The 23080-nt window shown below is 39.5% G+C and overlaps 1 protein-coding gene across 13 annotated transcripts in view; it reads right to left on the minus strand.

Annotated features, from left to right (window-relative positions):
- The window catches only part of FBXL13 (F-box and leucine rich repeat protein 13), a 304728-nt gene that overhangs the window by 166002 nt on the left and 115646 nt on the right, over positions 1 to 23080 (minus strand). For all 13 annotated transcript variants that reach the window (XR_009209023.1, XR_009209022.1, XR_009209020.1 and 10 more), the window contains 2 exons: positions 19208 to 19303; positions 14712 to 14844 (listed from right to left, as the gene is read on the minus strand). Coding sequence is in view for 3 of the 13 variants with exons in the window: in XM_058425448.1 (XP_058281431.1) it covers positions 14712 to 14844; positions 19208 to 19303 (229 nt within the window). In the remaining 10 variants the exon portion in view is untranslated. The remainder of the gene's footprint in view (positions 1 to 14711; positions 14845 to 19207; positions 19304 to 23080) is intronic.

The raw sequence follows: 23080 nt of genomic DNA on the forward strand, positions 1-23080 counted from the left end.
GAAAATGGTCTAGAATTAAATAGTGATGGTTGCTCAACATTATTAATATAATAAAAAACACTGAACTGTACTCTTTAAAATGGTTTAAAAGGTGAATTTTATGTTACATGAAATGTAACTCAATAAACAAAAGCTTCCAGATAAGCATGCCTTGCTATTTCTCAGAAACTCATTCCACTGTTCAACTACCATTGCCATCATGAAAATCTTAGGTCAAACTGAAACCCTGAATGTTGCAACTGGAGTCCATTTTCTTCCTTCAGAAAATGTAGATGTATTTAATAGTATATTTTCTATGTATATTTCATATGTGTATATATGTGTGTGTACACATATACCTGTAGGGAAAGAGCGACAGACAAAAACAGAGAAACAAGGGGCGTTCCAAGATGGCCGAATAGGAGCAGCTCCGGTCTGCAGCTCCCAACATGATTGACACAGAAGACGGGCAATTTCTGCATTTCCAACTGAGGTACCTGGTTCATCTCACTGGGACTGGTTGGACAGTGGGTGCAGCACACACAGGGCAAGCCAAAGCAGGGCAGGGCATCGCCTCACCCAGGAAGCACAAGGGGTCAAGGGATTTCCCTTTCCTAGCCAAGGGAAGCCATGACAGACTACCTGGAAAAACGGGGCACTCCTGCCCAAATACTGCACCTTAACATTCTTAAAGAAAATAATATTCAACCCAGAATTTCTTATCCAGCCAAACTAAGCTTCATAAGTGAAGGAGAAATAAGATCGTTTACAGACAAGCAAATGCTGAGAGATTTTGTCACCACCAGGCCTGCCTTACAAGAACTCCTGAAGGAAGCACTAAACATGGAAAGAAACAACCAGTACCAGCCACTGCAAAAACACGACAAATTATAAAGACCATTGCTGCTATGAAGAAACTGCATCAATTAATGGGCAAAATAAACAGCAAACGTCATAATGACAGGATAAAATTCACACATAACAATATTAATTTTAAATATAAGTGGGCTAAATGCCCCAATTAAAAGACACAGATTGGCAAATTGGATAAAGAGTCAAGACCCATCAGTGTGCTGTATTCAGGAGACCCATCTGACATGCAAAGACGCACATAGGCTCAAAATAAAGGGATGGAGGAAGATCTACCAAGCAAATAGAAAGCAAAAAAAGCAGGGGTTGCAATCCTACTCACTGATAAAACAGACTTTAAACCAACAAACATCAAAAGAGACAAAGAAGGCCATGACATAATGGTAAAGGGATCAATTCAACAAGAAGAGCTAAATATCCTAAATATATATGCACCCAATACAGGAGTGCCCAGATTCATAAAACAAGTCCGCAGAGACCTACAAAGAGACTTAGACTCTCACACAATAATAAGGGGAGACTTTAACACCCCACTGTCAATATTAGATAGATCAACAAGAAAGAAGGTAAACAAGGATATCCAGGACCTGAACTCAGCTCTGCAACAAGCAGACCAAATAGACAACTACAGAACTCTCCATCCCAAATCAACAGAATATACATTCTTCTCAGCACCACATTGCACTTATTCTAAAATTGACCACATAATTGGAAGTAAAGCACTCCTCAGCAAATGTAAAACAACACAAATCACAACAAACTGTCTCTCAGACCACAGTGCAATCAAATTAGAACTCAGGATTAATAAACTCACTTAAAACCGCACAACTACACGGAAACTGAACAACTTGCTCCTGAATGACTACTGGGTAAATAATGAAATGAAGGCAGAAATAAATATGTTCTTTGAAACCAACGAGAACAAAGACATGATGTACCACAATCTGGGACACATTTAAAGCAGGGTGTAGAAGGAAATTTATAGCACTAAATGCCCACAAGAGTAAGCAGGAAAGATCTAAAATCAACACCCTAACATCACAATTAAAAGAAATAGAGAAGCAAGAGCAAATTCAAAAGCTAGTAGAAGGCAAGAAATAACTAAGATCAGAACAGAACTGAAAGAGAGAGAGACACAAAAAACCCTTCAAAAAAAAAACAATGAATCCAGGAGTTTGCTTTTTTAAAAGATCAACAGAATTGACAGACTGCTAGCAAGACTAATAAAGAAGAGAGAAGAATCAAATAGACTCAATAAAAAATGATAAAGGGGATATCACCACCGATCCCACAGAAATACAAACTACCATCAGAGAATACTATAAACACCTCTACGCAAATAAACTAGAAAATCTAGAAGAAATGGATAAATTCCCGGACACATACACCCTCCCAAGACTAAACCAGGAAGAAGTTGAATCTCTGAATAGACCAATAACAGGATCTGAAATTGAGGCAATAATTAATAGCCTAACAACCGAAAAAAGTACAGGACCAGATGGATTGACAGCCAAATTCTACCAGAAGTACAAACAGGAGGTGGTATCATTCCTTCTGAAACTATTCCAATCAACAGAAAAAGAGGGAATCCTCCCTAACTCATTTTATGAGGCCAACATCATCCTGATACCAAAGCCTGGCAGAGACACAACCAAAAAAGAGAATTTTAGACCAATAGCCCTGATGAAAAATCCTCAATAAAATACTGGCACACCGAATCCAGCAGCACACCAAAAAGCTTATCCACCACAATCAAGTCCGCTTCATCCCTGGAATGCAAGGCTAGTTCAACATATGCAAATCAATAAACGTAATCTATCACATAAACAGAACCAAGGACAAAAATCACACGATTATCTCAACAGATACAGAAAAGGCCTTTGACAAAATTCAACAGCCGTTCATGCTAAACACTCTCAATAAACTAGGTATTGATGGAACGTATCTCAAAACAATAAGAGCTATTTATGACAAACCCATAGCCAATATCATACTGAATGGGCAAAATTTGGAAGCATTCCCTTTGAAAACCGGCACAAGGCAAGGATGTCCTCTCTCACCACTCCTATTCAACATAGTATTAGAAGTTCTGGCCAGGGCAATCAGGCAAGAGAAAGAAATAAAGGGTATTCAGTTAGGAAAAGAGGAAGTCAAATTGTCTCTGTTTGCAGATGACATGATTGTACATTTAGAAAACCCCATCATCTCAGCCCAAAATCTCCTTAAGGTCATAAGCAACTTCAGCAAAGTCTCAGGATACAAAATCAATGTGCAAAAATCACAAGCATTCCTATTCATCATTAACAGATAAACAGAGAGCCAGATTATGAGTGAACTCCCATTCACAATTGCTGCAAAGAGAATAAAATATCTAGGAATACAACTCACAAGGGATGTGAAGGACCTCTTCAAGGAGAACTACAAACCACTGCTGAACACAATAAAAGAGGACACAAACAAATGGAAGAACATTCCAAGCTCATCGATAGGAAGAATCAATATCATGAAAATGGCCATACTGCCCAGGGTAATTTATAGATTCAATGCCATCCCCATCAAGCTACCAATGACTTTCTTCACAGAATTGGAAAAAACTAAAGTTTATATGGAACGAAAAAAGATCCTGCATTGCCAAGACAATCCTAAGCAAAAAGAACAAAGCAGGAGGCATCACGCTACCTGACTTCAAACTATACTACAAGGCTACAGTAACCAAAACAGCATGGTACTGGTACCAAAACAGATATATAGACCAATGGAACAGAACAGAGGCCTCAGAAATAACACCACATATCTACAACCATCTGATCTTTGACAAATGTGACAAAAACAAGAAATGGGGAAAGGATTCCCTATTGAATAAATGGTGCTGGGAAAACTGGCTAGCCATATGTAGAAAGCTGAAACTGGATCCCTTTCTTACACCTTATACAAAAATTAATTCAAGATGGATTAAATACTTAATTAAATATTAGACCTAAAACCATAAAAACCCTAGAAGAAAACCTAGGCAATATCATTCAGGACATAGGCATGGGCAAGGACTTCCTGACTAAAACACCAAAAGCAATGGCAACAAAAGCCAAAATTGACAAATGGGATCTGATTAAACTAAAGAGCTTCTACATGGGAAAAAAAAAACTGCCATCACAGTGAATAGGCAACCTACAGAATGGGAGAAAATTTTTGCAATCTACCCATCTGACAAAGGGCTAATATCCAGAATCTACAAAGAACTCAAACAAATTTACAAGAAAAAAACAAACAAACCCATCAAAAAGTGGGCAAAGGATATGAACAGACACTTCTTAAAAGAAGATATCTATGCAGCCAACACGCAGATGAAAAAAGGCTCATCATCACTGGTCATCAGAGAAATGCAAATAAAAACCACAATCAGATACCATCTCACGCCAGTTAGAATGGCAATCATTAAAAAGTCAGGAAACAACAGATGCTGGAGAAGAGGTGAAGAAATAGGAATGCTTTTACATTGTTGGTGGGAGTGTACATTAGTTCAACCGTTGTGTAAGGCAGTGTGGCGATTCCTCAAGGATCTAAAACTAGAATTACCATTTGACCCAGCAATTCCATTACTGGGTATATACCCAAAGGATTATAAATCATGCTACTATAAAGACACATGCACACATATGTTTACTGTGGCACTATTCACAATAGCAAAGACTTGGAACCAACCCAAATGCCCATCAATGATAGACTGGATTAAGAAAAATGTGGCACATATACACCATGGAATACTATGGAGCCATAAAAAGGATGAGTGCATGTCCTTTGCAGGGACATGGATGAAGCTGGAAACCATCATTCTCAGCAAACTATCACAAGGACAGAAAACCAAACACCGCATGTTCTCATTCATAGGTGGGAATTGAACAATGAGATCACTTGAACTCAAGGCGGGGACCATCACACACCAGGGCCTGTTGGGGGTGGTGGGCTGGGGGAGGGATAGCATTAGGAGAAATACCTAATATAAATGATGAGTTGATGGGTGCAGCAAACCAACATGATACATGTATACCTATGTAACAAACCTGCATGTTGTGCACATGTACCCTAGAACTTAAAGTATAATAATAATAATAAAACAGAGACAGAGAGAGCAAATTTGGGTGGCCAACACTTTAAGGTTTATAATTATTTTATTAACTTTTTATTACTACAAACATAATAAATTGGTTAAAAATGGCAGACTAAGCACATTTTCAGCTTCTCTCACCTGCCCAAAATCCAAGAATGAATTTTTTTTCAAACATGTAAAACATGCGTGGAAGACAAAGCAAGAATGGCCTTGGTGGATCAGAAAGAAACAGTTCCTGAAAATCCAAAGGCAAATGTGACCAGACAGAATAAGGAACATGCAGGACACAGCTGCTGTAAAGGTGAAAACAGCATTATATCCACCTACAGGATGTATCCCAGAAATTAAAAGACGTATTAATATTATTTTCATGAAAAATATGAAAAAGGAGCCATGAACAAGACTCCTGCATACCCCTGCTACTTGTCAACATTGCAAAAAAGGTCCTAAGCAATGTAATAAAATGAGAAAAAGAGAAAAGATATAAGAATAGGCATGAATGATCAATGGAACAGAACAGAGCCCTCAGAAATAATGCCACATATCTACAACTATCTGAACTTTGACAAACCTGACAAAAACAAGCAATGAGAAAAGGATTCCCTATTTAATAAATGGTGCTGGGAAAACTGGCTAGCCATATGTAGAAAGCTGAAACTTGATCCCTTCCTTACACCTTATACAAAAATTAATTGAAGATGGATTAAAGACTTAAATGTTAGACCTAAAACCATAAAAACCCTAGAGGAAAACCTAGGCAATACCATTTAGGACATAGGCGTGGGCAAGGACTTCATGTCTAGAACACCAAAAGCAATGGCAACAAAAGCCAAAATTGACAAATGGGATCTAATTAAACTAAAGAGCTTCTGCACAGCAAAAGAAACTACCATCAGAGTTAACAGGCAACCTATAAAATAGGAGAAAATTTTCGCAACCTACTCATCTGACAAAGGGCTAATATCCAGAATCTACAATGAACTCAAACAAATTTACAAGAAAAAAACTAACAACCCCATCAAAAAGTGGGCAAAGGACATGAACAGACACTTCTCAAAAGAAGACATTTATGCAGCCAAAAAACACATGAAAAAATGCTCATCATCACTGGCCATCAGAGAAATGCAAATCAAAACCACAATGAGATACCATCTCACACCAGTTAGAATGGCCATCATTAAAAAGTCAGGAAACAACAGGTGCTGGAGAAGATGTGGAGAAATAGGAACACTTTTACACTGTTGGTGGGACTGTAAACTAGTTCAACCATTGTGGAAGTCAATGTGGCGATTCCTCAGGGATCTAGAACTAGAAATACCATTTGACCCAGCCATCCCATTACTGGGTATATACCCAAAGGACTATAAATCATGCTGCTATAAAGACACATGCACACGTATGTTTATTGCAGCACTATTCACAATAGCAAAGACTTGGAACCAACCCAAATGTCCAACAACGATAGACTGGATTAAGAAAATGTGGCACATATACACCATGGAATACTATGCAGCCATAAAAAATGATGAGTTCGTGTCCTTTGTAGGGACATGGATGAAACTGGAAACCATCATTCTCAGTAAACTATCGCAAGGACAAAAAATCAAACACCGCATGTTCTCACTCATAGGTGGCAATTGAACAATGAGAACACATGGACACAGGAAGGGGAACATCACACTCCGGGGACTGTTGTGGGGTGGGGGAAGGCGGGAGGGAAAGCATTAGGAGATATACCTAATGCTAAATGACGAGTTAATGGGTGCAGCACACCAACATGACACAAGGATACATATGTAACAAACCTACACATTGTGCACGTGTACCCTAAAACTTAAAGTATAATAATAATAATAATAATAATAATAAAGAATGTTTAGTAGCTAAAACAAAAAAAAAAGAATAGGCATGAATGAAAATAAAACTGTCAATATTCCCAGATATGACAGTCTACCTAGCAAATTCAAGAGAATCAATCGACAAACTATTAAAACCAAGAAGAGAGCTTAATGCATGGTAAGATACAATAACATCATACAAAAAACTACAGCTTTGTGTAGCACCAGCAATAATCAATCAGAATTATTCCATTTTGCATAATTTCTTTTTTCACTAAAAAGTGTACAGACACAGTTAACTCCTTGTGCACTTCTTCTCCATTCCATTAAACTCTCTATCCATTTGCACAACCACTGTCTTACATTTGGAGTTTTTCTTTCTCATGCATGCTTTTTATATGTCACTATATGTGTGTGTACTTAAAAATCTATAGTAATATATATTGTTTGAAATTATTTCAAAATAAAAGGTAAAAACATATATAATTTTGCAAATTGAAAAGTTAGATACAGGGTGGAGCCAAGATGGCCGAATAGGAACAGCTCCGGTCTCCAGCTCCCAGCCCCAGAGACACAGAAGACGGATGATTTCTGCATTTCTGCTTGAGGTACCGGTTTCATCTCACTAGGGAGTGCCTAACAGTGGGTGCAGGACAGTCGGTGAAGCGCACTGTGTGCGAGCCGAAGCAGGGCGAGGCATTACCTCACTCGGGAAGCGCAAGGGGTCAGGGAGTTCCCTTTCCTAGTCAAAGAAAGGGGAAACAGACGGCACCTGGAATATCGGGTCAGTCCCACCCCAATACTGCGCTTTTCCAACGGGCCTGGAAAACGGCACACTAGGAGATTGTGTCCCGCACCTGGCTCGGAGGGTCCTGTGCCCACGGAGTCTCGCTGATTGCTAGCACAGCAGTCTGAGATCAAGCTGCAAGGCGGCAGCGAGGCTGGGGGAGGGGCGCCCGCCATTGCACACGCTTGCTTAGGTAAACAAAGCAGCCAGGAAGCTCGAACTGGGTGGAGCCCACCACAGCTCAAGGAGGCCTGCCTGCCTCTATAGGCTCCACCTCTGGGGGCAGGGCACAGACAAACAAAAACTCAGCAAGAACCTCCACAGACTTAAAGGTCCCTGTCTGACTGACAGCTTTGAAGAGAGTAGTGGTTCTCCCAGCATGCAGCTGGAGATCTGAGAACGGACAGACTGCCTCCTAAAGTGGGTCCCTCACCCCTGAGCAGCCTAACTGGGAGGCACCCCCCCAGTAGGGACAGACTGACACCTCATTCAACCGGGTACTCCTCTGAGACAAAACTTTCAGACGAACTATCAGACAGCTGAATTTGTGGTCTCACGAAAATCCGCTGTTCTGCAGCCACCGCTGCTGACACCCAGCCAAACAGGGTCTGGAGTGGACCTCTAGTAAACTCCAACAGACTTGCAGCTGAGGGTCCTGTCTGGTAGAAGGAAAACTAACAAACAGAAAGGACATCCACACCAAAAACCCATCTGTACATCTCCATCATCAAAGACCAAAAGTAGATAAAACCACAAAGATGGGGAAAAAACAGAACAAAAAAACTGGAAACTCTAAAAAACAGAGCACCTCTCCTCCTCCAAAGGAACGCAGTTCCTCACCAGCAACGGAACAAAGCTGGATGGAGGATGACTTTGATGAGTTGAGAGAAGAAGGCTTCAGATGATCAAACTACTCTGAGCTACGAGAGGAAATTCAAAACAATAGCAAAGAAGTTAAAAACTTTGAAAAAATATTAGAAGAATGGATAACTAGAATAACCAATGGAGAGAAGGGCTTAAAGGAGCTGATGGAGCTGAAAGCCAAGTTTCGAGAACTACGCGAAGATTGCAGAAGCCTCAGTAGCAGATGCGATCAACTGGAAGAAAGGGTATCGCTGATGGAAGATGAAATGAATGAAATGAAGAGAGAAGGGAAGTTTAGAGAAAAAAGAATAAAAAGAAATGAACAAAGCCTCCGAGAAATTTGGGACTATGTGAAAAGACCAAACCTACGTCTGATTGGTGTACCTGAAAATGATGGGGAGAATGGAACCAAGTTGGAAAACACTCTGCAAGATATTATCCAGGAGAACTTCCCCAATCTAGCAAGGCAGGCCAGCATTCAGATTCAGGAAATACAGAGAACGCCACAAAGATACTCCTCGAGAAGGGCAACTCCAAGACACATAATTGTCAGATTCACCAAAGTTGAAATGAAGGAAAAAATGTTAAGGGCAGCCAGAGAGAAAGGTCGGGTTACCCACAAAGGGAAGCCCATCAGACTAACAGCTGATCTCTCAGCAGAAACTCTACAAGCCAGAAGAGAGTGGGGGCCGATATTCAACATTCTTAAAGAAAAGAATTTTCAACCCAGAATTTGCTATCCCGCCAAACTAAGCTTCATAAGTGAAGGAGAAATAAAATACTTTACAGACAAGCAAACGCTGAGTGATTTTGTCACCACCAGGCCTGCCCTAAAAGAGCTCCTGAAGGAAGCACTAAACATGGAAAGGAACAACCGGTACCAGCCACTGCAAAAACATGCCAAATTGTAAAGACCATCGAGGCTAGGAAGAAACAATAGCAACTAACGAGCAAAATAACCAACTAACATCATAATAACAGGATCAGATTCACACATAACAATATTAACGTTAAATGTAAATGGGCTAAATGCTCCAATCAAAAGACACAGACTGGCAAACTGGATAAGGAGTCAGGACCCATCAGTGTGCTGTATTCAGGAAACCCATCTCACGTGCAGAGACACACATAGACTCAAAATAAAGGGATGGAGGAAGATCTATCAAGCAACTGGAAAACAAAAAAAGGCAGGGGTTGCAATCCTAGTCTCTGATAAAATAGACTTTAAACCAACAAAGATCAAAAGAGACAAAGAAGGCCATTACATAATGGTAAAGGGATCAATTCAACAAGAAGAGCTAACTATCCTAAATATATATGCACCCAACACAGGAGCACCCAGATTCATAAAGCAAGTCCTCAGTGACCTACAAAGGGACTTAAACTCCCACACAATAATAATGGGAGATTTTAACACCCCACTGTCAACATTAGACAGATCAACGAGACAGAAAGTTAACAAGGATATCCAGGAATTGAACTCAGCTCTACATAAAGTGGACCTAATAGACATCTACAGAACTCTCCACCCCAAGTCAACAGAATATACATTTTTTTCAGCACCACACCACACCTATTCCAAAATTGACCACATAGTTGGAAGTAAAGCTCTCCTCAGCAAATGTAAAAGAACAGAAATTATAACAAACTGTCTCTCAGACCACAGTGCAATCAAACTAGAACTCAGGATTAAGAAATTCACTCAAAACCGCTCAACTACATGGAAACTGAACAACCTGCTCCTGAATGACTATTGGGTACATAATGAAATGAAGGCAGAAATAAAGATGTTCTTTGAAACCAACGAGAACAAAGATACAACATACCAGAATCTCTGGGACACATTCAAAGCAGTGTGTAGAGGGAAATTTATAGCACTAAATGCCCACAAGGGAAAGCAGGAAAGATCCAAAATTGACACCCTAACATCACAATTAAAAGAACTAGAAAAGCAAGAGCAAACACATTCAAAAGCTAGCAGAAGGCTAGAAATAACTAAAATCAGAGCAGAACTGAAGGAAATAGAGACACAAAAAACCCTTCAAAAAATTAATGAATCCAGGAGCTGGTTTTTTGAAAAGATCAACAAAATTGATGGACCGCTAGCAAGACTAATAAAGAAGAAAAGAGAGAAGAATCAAATAGATGCAATACAAAACGAAAAAGGGGATATCACCACCGATCCCACAGAAATACAATCTACCATCAGAGAATACTACAAACACCTCTATGCAAATAAACTAGAAAATCTAGAAGAAATGGATAAATTCCTTGACAAATACACCCTCCCAAGACTAAAGCAGGAAGAAGTTGAATCTCTGAATAGACCAATAACAGGTTCTGAAATTGTGGCAATAATCAATAGCTTACCAACCAAAAAGAGTCCAGGACCTGACGGATTCACAGCTGAATTCTACCAGAGGTACAAGGAGGAACTGGTACCATTCCTTCTGAAACTATTCCAATCGATAGAAAAAGAGGGAATCCTCCCTAACACATTTTATGAAGCCAGCATCGTCCTGATACCAAAACCTGGCAGAGACATAACCAAAAAAGAGAATTTCAGACCAATATCCTTGATGAACATTGATGCAAAAATCCTCAATAAAATACTGGCAAACCGAATCCAGCAGCACATCAAAAAGCTTATCCACCATGATCAAGTGGGCTTCATCCCTGGGATGCAAGGCTGGTTCAACATACGCAAATCAATAAATGTAATCCAGCATATAAACAGAACCAAAGACAAAAACCACATGATTATCTCAATAGATGCAGAAAAGGCCTTTGACAAAATTCAACAACCCTTCATGCTAAAAACTCTCAATAAGTTAGGTATTGATGGGACGTATCTCAAGATAATAAGAGCTATCTATGACAAACCCACAGCCAATATCATACTGAATGGGCAAAAACTGGAAGCATTCCCTCTGAAAACTGGCACAAGACAGGGATGCCCTCTCTCACCGCTCCTATTCAACATAGTGCTGGAAGTTCTGGCCAGAGCAATCAGGCAGGAGAAGGAAATAAAGGGTATTCAACTAGGAAAAGAGGAAGTCAAATTGTCCCTGTTTGCAGATGACATGATTGTATATCTAGAAAACCCCATTGTCTCAGCCCAAAATCTCCTTAAGCTGATTAGCAACTTCAGCAAAGTCTCAGGATACAAAATTAATGTACAAAAATCACAAGCATTCTTGTACACCAATAACAGACAAACAGAGAGCCAAATCATGAGTGAACTCCCATTCACAATTGCTTCAAAGAGAATCAAATACCTAGGAATCCAACTTACAAGGGATGTGAAGGACCTCTTCAAGGAGAACTACAAACCACTGCTCAATGAAATCAAAGAGGATACAAACAAATGGAAGAACATTCCATGCTCATGGGTTGGAAGAATCAATATCGTGAAAATGGCCATACTGCCCAAGGTCATTTATAGATTCAATGCCATCCCCATCAAGCTACCAATGACTTTCTTCACAGAATTGGAAAAAACTACTTTAAAGTTCATATGGAACCAAAAAAGAGCCCGCATCGCCAAGTCAATCCTAAGCCAAAAGAACAAAGCTGGAGGCATCACGCTACCTGACTTTAAACTATACTACAAGGCTACAGTAACCAAAACAGCATGGTACTGGTACCACAACAGAGACATAGATCAATGGAACAGAACAGAGCCCTCAGAAATGATGCCGCATAGCTACAACTATCTGATCTTTGACAAACCTGACAAAAACAAGAAATGGGGAAAGGATTCCCTATTTAATAAATGGTGCTGGGAAAACTGGCTAGCCATATGTAGAAAGCTGCAACTGGATCCCTTCCTTACACCTTATACAAAAATTAATTCAAGATGGATTAAAGACTTATATGTTAGACCTAAAACCATTAAAATCCTACAAGAAAACCTAGGCAATACCATTCAGGACATAGGCGTGGGCAAGGACTTCATGTCTAAAACACCAAAAGCAATGGCAACAAAAGCCAAAATCGACAAATGGGATCTCATTAAACTAAAGAGCTTCTGCACAGCAAAAGAAACTATCATCAGAGTGAACAGGCAACCTACAGAATGGGAGAAAATTTTTGCAACCTACTCATCTGACAAAGGGCTAATATCCAGAATCTACAATGAACTCAAACAAATTTACAAGAAAAAAACAAACAACCCCATCAAAAAGTGGGCAGAGGACATGAACAGACACTTCTCAAAAGAAGACATTTATGCAGCCAAAAAACACATGAAGAAATGCTCATCATCACTGGCCATCAGAGAAATGCAAATCAAAACCACAGTGAGATACCATCTCATACCAGTTAGAATGGCCATCATTAAAAAATCAGGAAACAAGAGGTGCTGGAGAGGATGTGGAGAAATAGGAACACTTTTACACTGTTGGTGGGACTGTAAACTAGTTCAACCATTGTGGAAGTCAGTGTGGCGATTCCTCAGGGATCTAGAACTAGAAATACCATTTGACCCAGCCATCCCATTACTGGGTATATACCCAAAGGACTATAAATCATGCTGCTATAAAGACACATGCACACGTATGTTTATTGCAGCACTATTCACAATAGCAAAGAGTTGGAACCAACTCAAATGTCCAACAACGATAGACTGGATTAAGAAAATGTGGCACATATACACCATGGAATACTATGCAGCCATAAAAAATGATGAGTTCGTGTCCTTTGTAGGGACATGGATGAAACTGGAAAACATCATTCTCAGTAAACTATCGCAAGGACAAAAAACCAAACACCGCATGTTCTCACTCATAGGTGGGAATTGAACAATGAGAACTCATGGACACAGGAAGGGGAACATCACACTCCGGGGACTGTTGTGGGGTTGGGGGAGGGGGGAGGGACAGCATTAGGAGATACACCTAATGCTAAATGACGAGTTAATGGGTGCAGGAAATCAACATGGCACATGGATACATATGTAACAAACCTGCACATTCTGCACATGTACCCTAAAACCCTAAAGTATAATAAAAAAAAAAAAAGAAAAAAAAAAAAAAAAAAAAGAAAAGTTAGATACAAATGGTATTGGATTTTATATATAATATATAGCTCTCTCATGCAACTTCATTTTACCCTTTAATATCTTTAGACTTATCCAACTGGTATTTGTACATGTATATGACATTCTACCTGGAGTCAATATGAATGTATACTTTTTTTGAAATATATTGTTCATTTCATTTCCAGAAATACTTATATGATAGATAGAAAATGCATCTCAAAGGATATATAGGTTAAAGAATATATAGTTTAAAGACAAATATCACAATGGAAGTACAAAGCAGTCAGTCTGGAAAAAATTGGAAATAATCTCAATGTCCATCAAAAAGAAGAAGGTTAAATAAAGTATGTTACATCTGTAACACAGAAAATAATTTTACAGTATATAAAAATAATTTAGTGGATCTATATGTACTGACATGGAAAGATTTTAAGGACATGAAAGAAAATATAAAACAATATGACTCATGTTGTAAAGTTGTGTATTTTTAATCACATATATAGAAATGTATTTTAGAAAAACAGGAAACTAATAACATTGGATGCCTTTGGGTAAGTGAATAGGTTTGAGGGAAGTGAAGAAAGATGGTTTTACTGTCTATTGTTAGTTTTTTAAAAATAAGAATATGTTTTATATTTTTTAGTAGAAAAAAATTGATGATCCATAGAAATACAAATACTAGACCCCAAAAGAGTAGTCAAGAATAGACAAAGAACCAGCCGGGCACAGTGGTTTATGCCTGTAATCCCAGCACTTTGGGAGGCCAAGGCAGGTGGATCACTTGAGGTCAGGAGTTTGAGACCAGCCTGGCCAACATGGTGAAATGCTCTCTCTGCTAAAAATACCAAAAAATTAGCCGGGCATGGTGGCGCATGCTTGTAGTCCCAGCTACTCGGCAGGCTGAGGCACGAGAATCATTTGAACCCAGGAGCCGGAGGTTGCAGTGAGCCAAGATCGCACCACGCACTCCAGCCTGGGAGACAGAGTGAGACTCTGTCTCAAAAAAAAAAAAAAAAAAAAAAAAAAAGAATAGACAAAGAACCAACTCCCAGGGCACGCAATACAGTAAGAGCTGTACTATATTATACACTTTTTAAATGGTTATAATTGGTATCCTTATGACCTAAAACTGTCACTGAAGTTTCCTTTTTAATTTATGCTTTTCTGTATATTTCTTTAATTGTAATACAGGAAAGCAAGACAAATAGTTGTAATGAACATACTTACTGACAGATCTGAAAGTTTTGGGTCGGAGAAGACAACCACGAAAATTCAAACGCAGCACATTTAAACGCCACCTTTGCAAAGTAGACACTATATATTTATCTGGAATCACATTTTTCACTGTGGAAAAATCAATCTAAAAAGAATAAACAAAATGCATTAAGAAATGAGAAAGTCCCCAAAAACAATTGCAACAAAACCAATAATAGACAAATGTGACCTAATTAAACTAAAGAGCTTCTGTACAGCAAAAGAAACTAACAATAGAGAAGACAGACGACCTACAGAATGAGAGAGATATTTGCAAACTATGCATCCAGCAAAGTTCTAATATCCAGAATCTATAGGGAACTTAAATCAACAAGCAAAACAACCCCATAAAAATAGGCAAAGAACATGAACAGACACCTCTCAAAAGAAGAAATACAAGTGGCCAAGAAACAGATGAGAAAGTGCTCCGCATCATTATCAGATAAATGCAAATTGAAACCACAATGAAGTCGGGCACAGTGGCTCATGCCTGTAATCCCAGCACTTTGGGAGGCCAAAGCGGGTGGATCACTTGAGACCGCGAGTTCAAGATCAGCCTAGCCAACACGGCAAAACCCCGTCTCTACTAGAAATACAAAAATTAGCCAGGCGTGGTGACACACACCTGTAGACCCAGCTACTTGGGAGGCTGAGGCATGAAAATTGCCTGAACCTGAGAGGTGGAGGTTGCAGTGAGCTGAGATTGTGCCACTGAGCTCCAGCCTAGGTGACAGAGCAAAACTCCATCTCAAAAAGAAAAAAAAAAATAGAGCTAAGGAAACTTGGGGGCAAAAGGTACTCCATAACTCCACACAATTTTGTGACTATATATATATATATATAATTTTCTTTCAGACAGAGTCTCTCTCTGTTGTCCAGGCTGCAGTGCAGTGGCACGATCTTGGCTCACTGCAACCTCTGACTCCTGGGTTAAGGTGATTCTCCTGCCTCAGCCTCCCAAGTAACTGGAATTACAGGCACCTGCCACCACGCCCGGCTAATTTTTATATTTTTAGTAGAGACGGGGGTTTCACCATTTTGGCCAGGCTGGTCTCGAACTCCTGACCTCAAATGATCCACCTGCTTCAGCTTCCCAAAGTGCTGGGATAACAGGCATGAGCCACCATGCCTGGCCAATTTTGTGATTATAAATGTAATCCAACCTTTGCCTTAACAATTCTACCTCTAAGAATTTATCCTGCAGATATAATCATACACGTATACAAGGCAACACTGAGAAACAGGATATTCACCACAGGATTTTATTAACAAAAGATGGGAAACAACCTAAATGTCTTTTGATAGGAGACAGATTAAATAAATTGGGTGACTTCCATACAACAAACCACTGGACAAAAGCTGAATTCAGGGCAAAAAAGCACAACTCAGAAAGAGAAAATCTAAAGCAATAGAGTCCAAGTGTGCTGCTCTCTGATTGGCTGATTCAATTCAGGGACAAAATGCACAGTATCTAGAGGACTTACTGGACCTGAACCCTTCATGAATATTACTCGTTAATGCCAAGCATTTTATGAGAGTTGGGTCTCAGAGCTCAAAGTTATATCATTGTAAAAGAACCTTAAGAGGAGAAATTCTATGCTGCCAGTTAGGGGAAAGGCAAATGGCAGACCTGGCATTCCCTTATAAATAGTTGATAATTAAGAGCACACACTTTGTAGTCAGACAAATCAGAATTTGAATCCCATCCTAGCCATTTAACCATGTTGGCTATGACTTAACTAAGGCTTAGTTTTTTTCATCTGTAAATGGGAAAAATAACAGTGCCTAACTCAGAAGGCTGCAGAGACAAACTGAGAAAATGCAAATAAAGTACTTAGTGTAGCATCTGGCATATAAGAAAGCATTCAATAAATATTAGCTACTATTATTACTTCAAAAATACATGACAAAGCACACAAAATATGGAGTACATAAATTTTAAAAAGCATGGAATAGGACTAAAGTACACAACACATAAATCATATTTGACTTTCTCAGTGTGTCTGCATGCATGCAGAAACACATACACTCTGGCATTTTCTAATATGAACTCCTAGGCTGGCACTTATGTACTATTTTTGCCACAGTACTATTTTTTAACCTGAAACATGTTTGTGTTTCTCATTCCAAAGAGACATTGGGGAGAGGACTCAGCCAACAATAAAAAATTAGCAAATAAGCATATGTCCCCCAACAACTTCTCTTATCTGTTTCTTGTAAGATACTTTAATATTAACAAACATGGTCATCTATGCCATCAACCAATGTTCAGTGGCAACATTTTCCCTGTTGTCTAAAGTCCAGTCAATAGCTGACTTCACGACCCCTCCTTATTGCTAATGATTGAAGGACTGATGATATCACGTGCTCCAGACTGACCTATGAATAGGGGGCCTGGTGCCATTTTGTAGAAGCTCTAAAACTTAACTCAAAGAAATTAAAAGGAGTTGAGAAGGTGTCAGGGGCTCTAGCTTCATAAGTTAACTCAACATCTTTACGTTGCATCTGGACACCATCCCATTCTTGGTTGCACTACTCTCACTCTGTTCAACAATGGCAAGAAGAGAACTGATTTCATCTTACCAAACCTATCTTAGCTAACAAATTAGGTGTTCCTGTCTTAATTTTATTTTTGGTTTAACGTGGTGATTCTCGAACTTTAGCCTGCATCAGAATCATCTAGGTGGGTTGTTAAAACAGATTACTGTTTACTACCCTAAGAGTTGCTGACTAAGTAGGTCTGGGATGGGGCCTAAAAATTTGCATTTCCAACAAGGTATTGGGTGATGCTGATACTACTGGTTCCAGGACCACACTTTGAGAACCACTGGCTTAAAGTAATAAATCTCTAAATTATGTTACAGGTATTTGGGGATGTTGCTTTTTCCTTTGGAAAACCTATAAAGAAGAAAAAAATGAATCCAAATGGTCTGGAGGAGAAAGAATACATACAATATTTAGATCATGAAATGTCTTGCAGAAGCTGGCAGGGTTAGAAAAAGCCAACACTTCTGCCCAGAGACCTCACTGGATAAAGACCAAGAGCATTACAAGCACATGGCAGTGAGGAATGAAGCCAGGGTAGGAAGTTACACTGCTTTATGTTCAGCAAATTTCTCTTTCCACAATAGTATGTTGCTCCATCCTCCTATTTCTGCTTTTATTCGTGAGTGTTCACATGTGGCACAATTATAATCGGCATTTTTAACACAAACAATAAGTTTATTCAGAAGGCAATGAGAAATTGCCTGTTCACGGGAAATTGGATGTTCACAAATGTAAACTTTCAGCTGACAATATTAGCAATATTATTTATCAATCAGCCCTGGCTACTCCAAAAACCTCTGCTCTTATCAATTTTGCATACCATCACCCAGGTACACTAAGATCATCCTTGTAATCCTGTTTTTTTTGTTTTTTTTGTTTGTTTGTTTGTTTGTTGAGATGGAGTCGTACTCTGTCGCCAAGCTGGAGTGCAGTGGTGTGATCTTGGCTCATTGCAACCTCCACCTCCCGGGTTCAAGCGATTCTCCTGCCTCAGCCTCCCGAGCAGCTGGGACTACAGGTGCACGCTACCATGCCCAGCTAATTTTTGTATTTTTAGTAGAGACGAGGTTGGCCAGGATGGTCTTGATTTCTTGATCTTGTGATCTGCCTGCCTCGGCCTCCCAGAGTGCTTGGATTATAGGTGTAAGCCACTGCCCCTGGCCAATCCTCTCTCTCTCTTTTTTTTTTTGAATGATAGAGTTTTGCTCTGTTGCCCAGGCTGGAGTGCAGTGGCACGGTGTCAGCTCACTGCAACCTCCACCTCCCAGGCTCAAGTGATTCTCCTGCCTCAGCCTCCTGAGTAGCTGGAATTACAGGCACCAGCCACCATGCCCAGCTAATTTTTGTATTTTTAGTAGAGACAGGGTTTCACCATGTTGGCCAGGCTGGCTCAAACTCCTGACCTCAGGTGATCTGCCTGCCTTGACCTTCCAAAGTGCTGGGACTACAGGCATGAGCCACTGTGCCCGGCATAATCTTCTCTTTTTAATGGAATTAACCCTTCCAAAAAATTATGGGTTACGAAAAGGCCATTGCACACCTCACACCCTAAACATCTTTCCCATAGTCATGGACTCAACATACAGTCTATGCTCATGAAAAGGAAGTAGGCACACAGTAATAATACCAGAATGGAGTACAAACTATCCAATAAAATGGAGCTTTGTTTCAATCCAAAAATGATATTCATTTATATCTACCATTTACATTTTAAAATACTAATGATGTATCTCTTAAAATAGCATTATTATCTTTTTTATCTCTTCCCCCAGGCTTGTGCCTGGACAAAAGAAAACCAAATTCACTTGCTGCTGGTGACCACAGAGCATGGAAGAAGGTATCCCCACAACAGTTGGCTTCACAGCAGTCCATTCTCCTTTAAGAACTAGTGTAAAGACATAGTTCAGTTAGTATCTACTTACATCATTCCACAGTGAGTTTAGTTGTGTCATCAACATCCAGGCATGATTAACTTGACCACATATTATCACATCTTTTAAACTGAGGTAGAAGAAAATCTAAACACAAAGAAAAATACACAACTTTGAAAAATGTGAACTTTGATGTAACTTGTCCACTTGCCTTTTGTCTGTGTGTGTGCAGGCATGTGTGTGCACACACACATGCATTAGTAATAATAATCCATACTTTGCAAATAGCAAGAGTTTAAGTGCTAGAATTTTATCTGAAGATAGGAGTTTTATCTAAAGTACTGGAACTTACCTGCTGACTCCTTTTATATAATGTAATCCTTTTAATTGATAGTTGCAGAAGGATGGTGAGAAGGATAAGCATATTTGTTTTATTTTTTGAATGAAGATAGAATTCTGCTAGAAAACTAATGATTTCCGTAAATAGTCATTGGTACATAGAAGGCAATCAATATTGTCTGCTGAACTGAACTACATTCCTTCTAAAGATATAGGATTCCTCAGAGAAGAAAAAAAAAGGATTTCTGGGAAAGAGCAATAAACACATTTTGGCTTCTACTTCTGGAAATGTGGTAGACCAAAAAATCAGGAAATCCTGCTGGTACAAAACATCAGTAAATGCTAAAAGAAACATTTTTTAAAAACATAATTAAGTTGTCAAGAAAATGAAACAAATATGCAAGGACCCAATCCTCATAAACCCAGACTGATAATAAGGTGCTTCATGCTATAGTTGCTTGGGAGGGAGGAACAATGAAGATGGTTGCTGCTTTTCATAATAAAATGGGTTCAGATTTTACTGGCCATGCAGAGACATAAGAAAGTCACCCTGTACAAAGCTGGTACAGTCATGCTCTGCATAATGATATTTCAGTCAATGATGGGATGCATGTATGACAGTGGTCCCATAAGATTATAATGGAGCTGAAAAATTTCTATTGTCTAGGACATCATAGCCATTGTAATATCATAGCACAATTACTTAATTTTTAAATAAATTTAGTGTAACCTAAGTGTACACTGTTTATAAAGTGTAGTACTCTATCTGTAGTTGTGTACAGTAATATCCTAGGCCTTCACATTCACTCAACACTCACTCACTCACTCACTCAGAGCAACTTCTAGTCCTCCATTGATAAGTGCCCTATATAGGTGTGCCAATTTTAATGGTTTTTTTACCGTATTTTTACTGTACATTTTCTATGTTTAAATACATACTTACCATTGTGCTACAATTGCCTACAATATTTAGTACAGTAACATACTGTACAGGCCTGTAGTCTAGGAGCAATAGGCTATACCATACAACCCAGGTGTATACCGGATTATACCATCTAGGTTTGTGTAGCACTCAGTGATGTTCACACAATGACAAAAATCACCGAATGACACACTTCTCAAAAGGTATCCACATCATTAAGCAATGCGTGACTGTAATTGAAACTGAGTCAGAAAAAAAAAAAAAGAAGAGAGAGAGAGAGAAATCCAGGATTATGAAACAGTTAGAAAGAAATCACGCCCGTAATCCCAGCACTTTGGGAGGTCGAGGCAGGTGGATTGCTTGAGGTCAGGAGTTCAAGACCAGCCTGGCCAACACGGTGAAACGCTGTCTCTACTAAAAACACAAAAATTATTGCACATGTCTGTAATCCCAGCTACTCGGGAGGCTGAGGCAGGAGAACTGCTTGAACCCAGGAGGTGGAGGTTGCAGTGAGCTGAGATTGCACCACTGCACTCCAGCCTGGGCGATAGAGCGAGACTGTCCAAAAAGGGGAAGAGAAGGGAAAGGGAGCGGGGAGGAGGGGAGGGGAGGGAAAAGAAAAGAAAAGAAATCGACTTATTGGCAAAAGAAAAACTAAAGTATCTAGCCTGGTATCAAAAAGATCTCTCGCCAGGCACAGTGGCTCACACCTATAATTCCAGCAATTTAGGAGGTTGAGGTGGGAGGCTTGCTTGAGCCCAGGAGTTCAAGACCAGCCTGGGCAACATAGTGAAACCCCATTTCAACTAAAAATTTAAAAATTAGTCACGTGTGGTGGTGCACACCTATAGTCCTAGCTACTCTAGAGGCTGAGACGGGAGAATTGTTTGAGCCTGGGAGGCTGCGGCTGCAGAAAGCCACGGTCATGCGACTGCACTCCAGCCTGGGCAACAGAGTAAGACTCCGTCTCAAAAAATAAAATAAAATCTCTCAAAGAATTTGTAACCATATTGACCATTTTTGGTTTGGGTTAAACAGAAATAATAATAAATTCATTAAAAAAAAAATGAATGAAAAGAAAAAAAGAGTTTGTAACCAAAGGCCAGCGATTATGTGTGTTGGAATTTAAATTTTATCATGCCTGGGATCGAATTTGAATTTATTACCTTTGTAACTGGATTTGATATATTAACGTGCAAAGAGGTTCCACTGGTAATAACTCTGGGACATTTGGCAGAAATAAATATCATTCTCTCTAAAGAGACACAGACACATTCAAGCCAGGCCTTACAGGATACCCATGGATTAAGCCCTCCAAAAACAAGCTCCCAATCAAAAACCGCAAAACATACAAGGAAAAGAAACTCCAACAAGATTCAAAAGAAACCTTTAAAGTGATGAAGACATAAAAAGAAAAATAAAACTCTTGAGACAAATGTTGTCAAAACAGGACTGGGAAGATCTGTAAAAGAACCAAATAAAATCATGAAAATTAAAAATATAATTATTGAAATTTAAAACTCAGTGGGTGAGTTAAAATAGCAGATGCGACTCAGCTAAGAAGAGAATCAACAAATGAATATGTACCCGAAGAAACTACACGGGATAAAATGTAGAGAGATAAAGAGATGAAAAATATAAATGATGTTAAGAGACACATTACATAACATGAAAAGGTCCAACATACATCTTTACAGAATTTCCAGGAGGGAATAAAGAGAATAAAATCAAAGCAAAATTTAAAAATACCACAGACTAAAATGTTTTAGAACTGATGAAAGGCAACACTTTTCAGATTCAAAAAGCACAAGAAGTTCCAAGCAGGAAAATGAAAATATATCAATGGCATTATAGTGAAACTGCAAAAGGCCAAAGCACAGGAAAATTTTTCAGGCAATTGGACACAGATTACTTACAAAAGACTGTCACATAGACAGAACAACATAAGGTGGAAGTCAGCAGAAACTATCAATCTGAGACACCATATGCAAGTAAATTACAACTCAAAAATGAGTACTAACACATTTTTGGCTGAGCGCAGTGGCTCACACCTGTAATCCCAGCACTTTGGGAGGTTGAGGCGGGCAGATCACCTAAGGTTGGGAGTTCGAGACCAGCCTGACCAAGATGAAGAAACCTCCTCTCTACTAAAAATACAAAATTAGCTGGGCGTGGTGGCACATGCCTGTAATCCCAGCTGCTTGGGAGGCTGAGGCAGGAGAATCGCTTGAACCCGGGAGGCGGAGGTAGTGGTGAGCCGAGATTGTGCCATTGCACTCCAGCCTAGGCAATAAGAGCAAAACTCCATCTCAAAAAAAAAAAAAAAAGACATTTTTTGCCAGGCATGGTAGTACACCTGTAGTCCCAGCTACTTGAGAGGCTGAGGCAAGATCACCTGAGCCCAAGAATCGAAGGCCAGCCTGGGTAACATAGCAGGACTCTGTCTCTAAAACATTTAAGGCCAGGCACAGTGGCTCATGCCCGTAATCCCAGCACTTTGGAAGGCCAAGGTGGGCGGATCACTTGAGGTCAGAAGTTCAAGACCAGCCTGGCCAACACAGCAAAACCCCATCTCTACTAAAAATACAAAAATTAGCTGGGTGTGGTGGCATGCACCTGTAATCCCAGCTACTTGGGAGGCTAAGGCAGGAAAATCGCTTGAA

The sequence above is a fragment of the Hylobates moloch genome, unplaced genomic scaffold (assembly GCF_009828535.3).
Source record: "Hylobates moloch isolate HMO894 unplaced genomic scaffold, HMol_V3 SCAFFOLD_1, whole genome shotgun sequence".
NCBI lineage: Eukaryota > Metazoa > Chordata > Mammalia > Primates > Hylobatidae > Hylobates > Hylobates moloch.